The sequence below is a fragment of the Trachymyrmex septentrionalis genome, unplaced genomic scaffold (genome assembly GCF_001594115.1).
Source record: "Trachymyrmex septentrionalis isolate Tsep2-gDNA-1 unplaced genomic scaffold, Tsep1.0 scaffold137, whole genome shotgun sequence".
Classification (NCBI taxonomy): Eukaryota; Metazoa; Arthropoda; class Insecta; order Hymenoptera; family Formicidae; genus Trachymyrmex; species Trachymyrmex septentrionalis.
Window position 1 is genome coordinate 202,949 of NW_017304512.1, and position 12,281 is coordinate 215,229.

The 12,281-nt window shown below is 32.2% G+C and overlaps 2 protein-coding genes across 4 annotated transcripts in view; one reads left to right on the top strand and one right to left on the bottom strand.

Moving 5' to 3' along the window:
* The window catches only part of LOC108757317 (lutropin-choriogonadotropic hormone receptor), an 8,807-nt gene extending 4,779 nt beyond the window's left edge, over nucleotides 1-4,028 (top strand). Inside the window, exons 3-13 of the mRNA XM_018501803.1 lie at nucleotides 2-73; nucleotides 141-209; nucleotides 370-513; nucleotides 637-777; nucleotides 914-979; nucleotides 1,084-1,227; nucleotides 1,321-1,392; nucleotides 1,476-1,765; nucleotides 1,993-2,172; nucleotides 2,267-2,461; nucleotides 2,620-4,028. Of these exons, the coding sequence (XP_018357305.1) occupies nucleotides 2-73; nucleotides 141-209; nucleotides 370-513; nucleotides 637-777; nucleotides 914-979; nucleotides 1,084-1,227; nucleotides 1,321-1,392; nucleotides 1,476-1,765; nucleotides 1,993-2,172; nucleotides 2,267-2,461; nucleotides 2,620-4,028 (2,782 nt within the window). The remainder of the gene's footprint in view (nucleotide 1; nucleotides 74-140; nucleotides 210-369; nucleotides 514-636; nucleotides 778-913; nucleotides 980-1,083; nucleotides 1,228-1,320; nucleotides 1,393-1,475; nucleotides 1,766-1,992; nucleotides 2,173-2,266; nucleotides 2,462-2,619) is intronic.
* Nucleotides 4,029-6,953: 2,925 nt separating this feature from the next.
* The window catches only part of LOC108757318 (stromal interaction molecule homolog), a 7,875-nt gene continuing 2,547 nt past the window's right edge, over nucleotides 6,954-12,281 (bottom strand). For all 3 annotated transcript variants that reach the window (XM_018501805.1, XM_018501806.1, XM_018501804.1), the window contains exons 9-11: nucleotides 11,507-11,771; nucleotides 11,287-11,364; nucleotides 6,954-8,572 (exon numbers count right to left, since the gene is read on the bottom strand). In XM_018501805.1, coding sequence (XP_018357307.1) covers nucleotides 8,016-8,572; nucleotides 11,287-11,364; nucleotides 11,507-11,771 — 900 coding nt within the window. In that variant the 3' untranslated portion in view covers nucleotides 6,954-8,015. The remainder of the gene's footprint in view (nucleotides 8,573-11,286; nucleotides 11,365-11,506; nucleotides 11,772-12,281) is intronic.

Sequence of the window (12,281 nt, forward strand, 5' to 3'; positions counted from 1 at the left end):
GATTTCTTCGACGTAATCATCTACGTGCCATTCATGCCGACGCGTTTATACACTTACCAAACCTTCGTATATTGTGAGTATATGAAAAATAAATCATCGCCTATCTGCAACATAATATTTTTCATCCGTCTTACCTTTAGGGAACTCGATGAAAATTATTTAACGAAGATACCTTCTGCTGCTGTAAATCTACTTAGCCTCGAAGAATTGTAAGCGTTCGTTAAATTAGTGCCTATCTTAAATTAATGTAAAATCTGTAAATCAATTTCCTCATTCAAAATATCTTTTTATCCTCTTTCTTTCAACGCACTGTTTTCAATATTATCTGAATGCAGCGCACTTTCATGATGTTCCCATGTATCTCTCTAGGTCTATATCGAATAACAAAATAAAACAACTTACGAGAGATGCATTACGCTACGCTAGTAATTTGGTATCGCTCGACTTACGCGGAAATCCTATTAAGGAAATACATGACGAAACCTTCCAGAATCTTGGCAAACTCCGTAAGTTGTAAGTAATTTATTTTCAACCATATTTTATGGTCTTTATCTCCGCATCTACAACGATTAGATCTATATGATAAACAAAATTATGCTACACTAGTATAACTCCACATTTTTCTATCAATTATAGGATATTGTCAAATGTGAAGGAATTGCGACTTTTTCCTAATCTAAATGGAGCAGTATCTTTAGAAGTATTAAAACTGGATCGTTGCCAATTAAAGGAAATTCCTCCTAATCTTTGTCGGCAATGTCCGAAACTCAAAAGTCTGTAAGTTTAATTGAAATCATTTAGTAAAAAAATTTGTTCGTAATAATATTGTTTTTAATAATTATTTATTTCTCCTATTAGTAATTACTATTTCTATCAACATGTATTCTACATGTACATTCTATTTCTGTTTTAGCGATATAAAATCTAATTTTTTGACGGAGATATCAAATTTACGAAACTGTAATGAACTTCGCGTTTTGTAAGTATGTTATATAATACATAAATAAGTTAATATAATATATTTGCAATATATTTGAAGTAGTGAATATCGAAGACAGTGTTAGTTTAATTCAAATTTTTTAGGGATTTAGCTAGTAATATGATTTCTACATTACCTGACGACGCATTTAAAGGTTTAAATATGCTGCACGATCTTCTCTTGTCCAACAATAATTTGCAAAGCATTTCTAGTGATGCATTTATCGGATTATCTAGACTCCAAGTTTTGTAAGTGCAACATGCTTGATTAAATTAATCTGATTTTATTTTGAGTTTCTAATAATTTCTATTCATTCTATTTGAATCATTCATTTTTGTTAGAGACTTGGAAAAGAATTATATTGAATATATACATCCTGATGCATTCAGAGAAACGAAACGATTACAAGACTTGTAAGTGCATCTGTACAATTGTATTTTACAAGTCAGTATTTTTACAAATCAATTTGAATTAAGATACAAGTATTTATTTTTAGAAATTTAGGAAATAATGTTTTCCCTACACTGCCGATAAGAGGCCTTGCGGGATTATTGCGTCTTAAGACGTTTAATAATCCTGCATTGCGAGAATTCCCATCTCCTGAAAGATTTCCACGAGTACAAACAATGTTGCTGTCATACGCTTATCATTGTTGCTCATTTCTCTCGCTCGACGTAGAGGAATCTGTTACAAAATCGCCGGTACAGGAATCGATTTTGTTTCCTACTGATGATTTTGATACTAGTTTATGGAATTCGTCATTTAGCGATATCTGGCCACAGTTGGGTAAGTAACTTTTCTTCTTATTTTCTTTTTTATCTTGTATCTTTGATGTTTCATCATGCACACTATTTGACACTTAACTGCTGCAAATCATCTAATGAGATTTCAGTTATTGAAAATTATTTGCATAGTGTGAATACTCATAGAGATTGGATATGTGTATAAAGAGCAAATATTTCATTCTACCTCATCATTGATCTTTGCGGCACTGAAGTGATAACATTTTTTAGATAACTTGACTGACAAATTCGGATCGCAGATAAATGAATTTTGGGCTAACTTTGGTTCAGATTTTACCTACCCCGGAAATCTGCCTTCCTACGTAGAGGATTATTTCGAGAATCTAAACAGTCGAACAACATCGACGAGCCGGACTATATCCTCTCGTATCCAATGCTTGCCACAACCTGGTGCGTCAAATGGTCGACAATAATTCGAAATGTATCAAACGCATCATTTTAAAACATTTCATTTATTCGATTAATTCGTATGTGAAATTTTCAGGTCCTTTTCTACCATGCCAAGATTTATTCGACTGGTGGACTTTACGATGCGGCGTATGGATAGTCTTCCTCCTTGCCATGCTCGGAAATGGCACTGTAGTGTTTGTCTTGATATTCTCGAGAAGCAAGATGGATGTGCCACGATTTTTAGTTTGCAATTTAGCCGCTGCCGATTTTTTCATGGGTGTTTATCTAGGTAATTTTCTTTTTTCTTATATTTCTCCCATATTTAACATTGCCATTATTATGCGTATCTGCTATTCGACTATCTGTATATCGATACTAACTGATGAAAACTCTATTGTCGAGTCCTCTTTGGGGGGATCTTTATTCAACGAACGATATGTATTTTAGGTTTATTGGCTGTTGTTGATGCCTCGACATTAGGAGAATTTCGAATGTACGCGATACCATGGCAAATGTCGGCCGGATGTCAGTTGGCTGGCTTCTTGGGAGTCCTTAGCTCTGAACTGAGCGTATATACTCTTGCTGTGATTACTTTGGAAAGAAATTACGCTATAACACACGCGATGCATCTGAATAAGCGACTTTCCTTGAAGCACGCAAGCTATATTATGACGATAGGTTGGTGCTTTGCTCTGTCCATGGCGACCCTGCCGCTATTGGGAGTTTCGGATTATAGAAAATTCGCTATTTGCTTACCGTTCGAAACTAATGGCAGCGCGGCACTCGCATATGTCGTATTTCTCATGCTGATTAACGGAGTAGCTTTCCTGATATTAATGGGGTGTTACTTGAAGATGTACTGTGCGATACGAGGCTCCCAGGCATGGAATTCGAACGATTCTCGCATAGCGAAGAGAATGGCGCTGCTCGTATTTACAGATTTTCTCTGCTGGTCACCGATAGCCTTCTTTTCTCTCACAGCGACCTTCGGATTGCAGTTAGTGTCTCTGGAACAAGCGAAAGTTTTCGCGGTATTCGTGCTACCGCTCAACTCTTGTTGCAACCCTTTCCTATATGCGATCCTTACAAAACAATTTAAAAAGGATTGCGTGCTGATATGCAAAGCAATCGAGGAGTCACGTGTAACTCGAGGTATCGGTAGATGCCGACACAGCTCGAATTTTAGCAATCGGCAGACGCCCGCCAATACAAACAGCCTCGTCGACCGGTCGTCACGAGAGAATCAGGGACTTCAAACACCGTGCACTTGCAATTCGAGATTCCTGGAAACTGGAAGCCGTTGCTCATCTTACCGTTGGTGGAGCGCCGGAATATTCTGGCCATGTACACGCGAATCCCGGCCACGGCACACGCATAACGATCAATACGCCTATCAGATCGCCCAGATTCAACAGAAGCAGCATAAACGGGCGTCTTCGGTGTCATCCAGCGAAAATTTCTCTTCGTCCAGATCAGACTCCTGGCGACAAACGCATCACTGCGGCATTCCGCTTAGATTGCTAGATCCAAAACGAAGAACTTCCTCTTGGTTGATCACTAGGAAACCGTCGCAGGATTCGAATTTAAGCTCCTCGCGTAACGACTCTTCTGGTTCCGCGACCACTGCCAGCACCAGTACCTGGCGCATCTCGAGATCTAGTGCCTCTCTAGAAATTAGCGCGCGTAATACGCCGAGACCGATTAGACCAAAGCCGCGACTAACTCGTCAACTCGCTATCCAGGAGCCGGAACCTCCAGGATCTCCGGGAAGACTGGCTGTTAGATTACTTGCCACGATACCTTCCGCGGCTGAGACCAGCGATCAACAAGATGACGAGAATACACCGACAAATTAAATATTTCTATTTCTAACTATATATATTTTTGTGTATTATACATATGTAATATGCGTCGCATTTTTTAAATGTATTCTCGTCGAGCGAATTCTTCGACAAATTCAGTATTAACAATCTTCGCTGGTATACCTGCGTAGCGTGTAGTTATATGTACGTATATTTATATTTATGGCATTTTGTACATCTTTAGAATTGTTGCTTAAGCGATCAAGTAGATAACGAAAACGTGCTAGATGTTACGTATATTATCACCATACGGTATTAAATATGTTTCTCATTTCTTTTATTCGATGTTACAATCTATTTTAAACGAAAAATTTAACGAAAATTTCATTATGAGATATGTTTTCCTAATGGAATACCAACGAATATATGTCTAAACATTATTAAGAAGTAATAGACGAATTAATTTAATAAATGTAATCGTTCTTGCGACGAAACGCAATCAGATTTGTCGGACGTCAAATCGACACTGATCCATTTCGGTTAATTATATAAACGTCTAACGAAGTAGTCCGTCCGTTCGTATATATATGTATATGTATATGTACGTATATATGTTATATATTTATACTTTTATGTTATAAGACTGATTATGAGTTTTTTTAACTCTGTACCATTTACACCAATCGTAGGTCAAAGAGTTTTAGCTACTAGTTTCAGCTAGTAGTCATTCGATAGTTGTTATAATATACATCAAACTTATATGCATATATATCATTATATGTATATATTGTATATATTATATATATATATATATATAATGATAATATATATGTACACAAACGTTATGAATTATATGACTTATAATGAATAATAAAAAAATTATCGCAACGGTTTTACCGTCCTTAAGTATAAAGCCCATTCTACAATTGTGTAAGCATACTTGTAAGTGGTTGTGAGAATTATAAACTACACATATAAACCAATTCGAATATTCTCCTCGTATTTGACTGTGAATTCTTGCAACTATAACCACTTACAACTACGTTTACGCAATTGTAGAATAAGCTTTAGATTTTGAGCCAAATCGCAGTTTACCTCTTACGCAGTGTTTGAATGTTGTAATGGCGGGATGCTTATTTATATTGGCAGATTATATATATTTTATTGTATGAATAGCGTTGCGTTCATCGCTATTAAGTGTAAACTCTGCGTATGTACATACACAGGTCACTACTTACATTTTAAAATAAGTTTGCATAAACGAATTAAATGAATAACATCGAAAAATTAATCGATAATTGTGAATTTTCTCGAGTGGTTTGATAGAAGTAGTTGATAATAGCACATGTGTGATGTTAAAAATAAAATCAAATAAATCCTTTGTGAAATCGATTGGTTGAAGATAAGTATTTTTTTATAGGTTTTGGCTTATTTTTTTTGTCAATTGGTTGGTTTTTGAAATAAAATAATAGAAACAAAATTATAATATAACGTAAATTATAAATAAAATAATTTTCATCAAATTCATATATACAAAGGAAATACAATTTTTTTACGTAAGTCCACGTAATTATTCATTTTATAATGGAACATGATTATTTGTTTTATATTGTATATACAATTCGTTCGGTTATTAATTATTTGACAATTCTTTAACTTGATTCATTTATTTTGTAAAAGTCACTTTCATATTCCAAGGAAGACGCACTGTATTTGCGACATCATAATATTATATCAAGAATATAATTTAAATACATTAAAATATCTATTTGTATATATTCAACTTTAACGAAGATTTGCACGACGTAGTACGGATCAAATCCTCATATATAACTTTATTTATACTGCTTTAATAAGTAATAAGGTCAGATCTATAATTCATTTCAAAAATAACATAGAGATACACATAGCCTTAGAAACTGTCCTTTATAAATAGATATAAATTCATTGTTTGAAAAATCTCTAAGGAAGAACATTTTGTGGAGAGCTAATGGCCATTTGTGGCAAACCTGATACATTTCAATCTCTTTTTTTTTTGCATATTTATTGTCTTACAATAATAAATAAATTAATAAAATTGATAATTCTTCGATTTAAGTATAAATTATTGCACTAAATAACAAGTTTGACGCTTGAACACATTACTATAGATATAGTATTCCAAAGAATTATTTGTTATTGTTATTCGTTAGTGTACAAATGTATAATCAGTGCCAAAGTTATACATTAGCAATCAAATATTACCTTCGGATAAAATGAAAGCTTCGATTTTTACAATTAAAAATTTTTTAATTATTATACTGAAATTGAAATGTGTCAGTCTAATCACAAAATTACAAATTTTTTACCAAAGTCACTCAAAACAATTTTGTTATAAAGATAAAAAGTGCACTAACATATTTGAGCAGACCACAAAGGAATAATCGGATTCAACACGACTCAAATAAACTAACGTGCCAAAATATCTTTTGCAAACGAATCTAACATAATGGGAAAGTTATATTATTATGTTTACGCACTCATGCGAGCGTAAAATAACAGTAATTTTTTAACAAATTACTAAAATTACAGAATCCCAGCCTCGCTATGATGTAAGTCATCCTGTAAACCGTTTGATTCTGAGTTGAGTGCATATAACTGAAGGTAAAGTATGATATATTAAAATATATCAATTATGTATACAATGATTACGTTCTAATGGCATCAAGATTTGAAGCAAAAACGTATGAAAAGAAACAGGATTTTAAATTGCTCACTCTGAACACAATCTAAATTTACTGAAAATTCTACATTGGTTAATCTTTTAAAATTTATCTGATATTATACATATTCTTGCATCAAGATTTCTACAGTTTGAAGATTAATAATTTTAGATGAAGTAATTTAGGTCAGATGCCAATGTGTTCGTTTTATATATGTATATACATACATATATATGTATACACACACGCATATGTATATATATGTATACATATATACATACATAGGATATGATTGTTCGAGATGAGAAAAATCTTTTTGCTATAATTATTTTAGCGCGCGTTTGCAATAAATTCTTGCACGGTACTTTACAATCTATTTACAAATATATGTATAAAATTTGTATTATAACGTTTTCGCTTTGTCAAAGTGCCGAAGTAAATCACATGTATTACTAGTATATACGGACGGTATAAGAATTAACGATAATTTTAATAATTTGAATCATTTTACAAAGATATCCTTATCGCGATGTAGCTTTGCGTATCCTTATTCATATGATATGATACGTAAAAGCAATTACAACAGACAAGAATACTTTCGACTTGAATCTGTGCCCAGCCCAGTACCTAGACGATCACTAAAACTACGGAATTATATCGCGATAAAAAAGATTACACTAACAATAATAATAATTATTATTATTATTACTAACGTCATCATGAAAAAATCTTACTTCATAAAAGTTTGCAGCTTGGAGAACATTTAGGGGACGTTTCGAGTTACGCATGAAGCGCACGATATATTTAATTTTATCCCTTTTCATTATTTGATGAAGGATAAATGATGCATCAAGCGCTTCATACGTAACTCGGAACGAACGCTTAGTCTCCTAAAAAGTACATACCGAAAATATATATTGCCATAATATTAAAAGTTTCCAAATATTGCAATTCTAAAAATCTATTTATCTAGGTCGGATGTCTTCGGTGTATCCATTGACTCACTTTTCATTATTATTTTGCACATATGCAAATTTGACAAAGTAGAAGGAACAACCGCGCCAGGGCAAAAAAAAACATCCTAAACAACGGTTACGTTTCCGTGAGTTTATACGCGCGCAAAGGAAGAAACAAAAAAAAAGGCAAGAGAGAAAGAGAAAAGAAAAAAAATAAAGAAAGAGACCGAGAATGTATGTGTTTGTGTATGTACGTCACATGAATAATAATAGCTAACAATTAATAATTACTGATAAAATCATTCTTAAGTGCATGTCGCGATTACAACTAATTGTAATGGATAGCAATTAAGTAACAAATAAGATTATGTGACTAGCGGGCATCATGTGATTTTAGTTTTGTTCTTCCTAAAGGCTGGAAAGTGTAGCTTCCTGCGCCTTCGTTTAAGCTCATCGTTATCGGCGGTAGAATTAGAATCGGTGGAAAGCGTCTCATCATCAACTGACATTACTGTAGGTAATTCCTTAAAGAATTTTTTAGCGCCCGTCGTAATTGTAGTTGCAGGTGCAGTTGCCGTTGTTGTCATCGTTGTCGCTGCTGTCATTATTGTCGTCAACGACGTCGCAGGACGATAACTATACCTATCCGAAATATCGAGGGAATTTTCTGAATACGACGTTTTCGGTAGAAACGATGAACTCTTATCCTCGTTGATCAGTATGTTTGCGTCTTGACTATAAGAACGTACAATGCTGGATTTTTCTTTATACGCAGTCTTTCCGAAGGCTCCAGCGGACTCTTCCGGTCCATCGCCTAGCACAAAGTGGACTCCATGTGTTTCTTTCTCCGCTTCGCTGCTCGAAGAATCAGAAAGTTCACTTCCAAGTCGACCACTGGGCGGCATCGATGATTCTTTCCATGCTGAATTCTCCAAAATACCTACGAATATGCCAAGTGTATGGTCCAAAATGTAAATTTCTTTTTTTTATCGTTATTACGAGGGTAAGAATATTAATGAAAGAGGTGCAAGAAGTGAAAGCTTCAATTTGCGTTGTCAAGTATACAGCAAAAAAATTGATTCTCTCATCGTGCATCGTTTTGACGCGTTAAAAATTTATAAATAAAATTATGCTCGTATCATGGAAAATCTTTTTTTCACACTGAACTGTTGCAAAAATTGCAAAATGGTAGAGGACTTTTATTCTCAGTTTAATTCATTCTGCCCCTATGCGAAAGATTTATCATTATTTTTCAAATAATATATATTGTATACACAGAGCGTCCGGCGAAACTCTAGCAATAATTCACAGAAAGAAAGATGGGACTAAACCGAGTCGAAAAATCCTCTACTATTTTGCAATTTTCGCAATAGTTAACAAGATATTAATTATTAAAAATCGCTAAATATTGATTTTCAATAATTTTTAACTCAACCGCCGAATACCTGGTAATACACACACACACACACACACACACACACACACACACACACATTATACATATGTATAAATCATCATCAATATACGTATATAGATTCTCAACTCGTGATCTTTGATTTGACTATTTACTTATTCTCTCTCTCTCTCTCTCTCTCTCTCTCTCTCTCTCTCTAAGATAATTTTTTAATTGATTAATTAGTTTTACGTTAGTTAGTACGAGTTCACTTTTCAAAATTTCTCTGTCTAAACTACAAAAACTACACAATCTTTATCATCATTACAAAGTTACAATCATCTGAAATAACAAGATTTGAAAATCGATGAATTATAATCTTAAATAATACATATAAGCGTACATTTGACTATCTATTATTTAATGTTATGTTAGTAATTTAATGTGCGCTAGGCTTTAAAATGAAAAACATGCAAGTTGGAGTGCTAAAGTTTAATATAAGTCATATTAACAAGTCCATGTTCTTATTTTTCCAAGCTCGTTTAGATTTATTAATAGCGTTTACTCAAAATTTCATACAGAAAAATAACGTTTGTTGTTATATAATTTTTATGAGACAAAAACTCACTAACTCACTGTAATATACATATATGGAATACATTTTAAGGCATCCGTCTTTTTTTATAAAATAACTACAGAATATATATAGTTTATAAAATTATTTCAAGGCCAATAATTTGTATCTTAACAAATAATCATTTACAACTAGATATTTTTTGATCTCTTGAGAACAACAAGTGCGTCACGTTTGACAAGACATACTTGAGAGAAAGTACAAAGTTCTTTTAAATGTGCACACAATTCAACATTGTTAGTTAAATCCTAAAAATATCGTACATGTATACACACATCTTATTTACATATATAATGCCCATAATACATTAATTGTCGACGGTTTTATGATTCTCATAAAACATCATATCTTACATCAAGATTTACAGGAATTCAAAGAATGAACAAATACATATATCTTAATAGATAGTTATTGTACATTTTTTTTTACGGATTTCCTCTATAATACATATACACATAACTTTGCCCCATGATTGTAAGAGATCCGTATATATGTACATTTTAAAACAGCATATTGTTATTATGTACAAATTTATATTTTACTTTGGCTTGTATCCATATAAGTAATATTCTAATTGATAGTTCTTCAATCAATAATTCTTGAGCTATTGTCATGTACATGTTGCAGTCAGATCTAATACTAATGTCATAATAATTATGAACAAATAACTGGAATGTGAACATTTTTTAAAGAAAAATTATATTCATCATATTCCTTTACGTAAATAGATTTCTTTTATAATTTATATGATGAATAATTTTCTTTATATATTATTAAGTACGTTATAATAAAAATGTTTATGTTAAGTTGACCGTTTTGCCACTTATTATTAATCAAATCATTAAATATTATTAAATCACCAAAATCAAAACTATATCTTAAGAAAAAAACGTAATTTTTAAAAACGATAAACATGCTAAAACAACAGATTATACATAAAACAAAATACATACATAGACATAGAAGCTTCCATAACTTCCATATTTTATGCATTACTATATAAATTCAATATTATCTGTCATAACATTATCTTGATATGTCATCTTCTTTAGTTGACTAATTTTAACCAATTCATGAGTATTTGTAAAATAAATTTTACTTTTATCTCACACGTCACATATTCAAAATATATAGCTATATTAGCATATATTGGCACAGTAATGGCATCATTTATTATCACTTGTATAATCTCTTACTTATTAGGCAACATATGCAAAATTGGATTGCATTTTGCATTCCTCATATGTTAGCCATGTTATTATATAGTAGTTACAATGTACATCTAAGGCACATATTTCAATGTTAACAAATTATATTAGAAACTTTATAATGTCACATATCTGTTATTGGTACAAAGTTATCAATACTACAAAAAATATTCTCTCTATTATTAAACATAAAATTCAACTCATTAGTAAATTATCATCAAAAAGGATTCAATACCATATGACCAATACATACACACACACACACACACATATATATATGTGTATATATATATGTATATATATATACACACACACACATACACACACACATATATATGCAATGTATAAACAGGCCACAATGATAAAATGAGCATTGGTATATCAATCTAAGTACTCATTGGAATCCGTATCCAGCTTACCTGCGACTGCACTGATCGATGATGGTGTATACACTGAACTTGCCTCATCATCTAAATCATCTTGGCTACTGAGTCGTCCTGTAATATAAATATTACATACAATATTACATACAAATCATTTAGAACTTTACAAAATCATAAAAAGCTTACGAACATTTTTGTATTGCAACTACAAGAACCGATAATGTGGACTATTTTACTTTAATATGGAATTAAGTACCTCTAAGTCCAAGACCTCTACCATTGGGTGTCCCTCTATATAAAACTGTCTCTAAATAATTTAAACCATTATTGTTAATTATATTGAAACCGCAAAGTAGTTCAATCTGTTTCCAACGATGTACTCTTTCTTTCAACTCAGTTGTTACTTCATTCAATGAAGTTCTTGCTTCAACTATACTTTTATCAACTTCATCGATAGACTTCCCGTGAGTCGAAACGAAGGCACCTACTAGACTGGAACGCTTTTTTCGCAATTTTTCGCACTACAATATAATAAATAAATTTTATTATCTTAATTGTGTGTGACATGTTTATTCAATAGATTTATATGAAATTAGATAAAGTTTTTTGCTTTGTAACAAGATGTTTATCATATGGTGCACCGTATTGAGAATTAGAGATTAGCACCTCTGAATTTATATTACATTCTCTTCTCCTCTACTGTTGAGAAAAGCTTTTATTGGAGAGTAATTTCTATTAGTTAATAAATACTAATTATAAAAATAATAAAATTGTCTTGCATATTATTTATAAAAAATATAACAATTTAAAACTGTAAAAATTATTTAAAATACTGATATCTTATGACACAGACAGATGATAACTTACCAGTAATTCACTGTATATGTAAGTAATTTTGCCCCTGAAGTTTAGAGGTGTTAAATTCTAATTTTCAATATGACAACATCCACACATGCACACACATACATACAATGGTACCATTTCTTATCTCAGTACGGTAGTTGAGTATCCAGTCAATAGATCAGTAATTT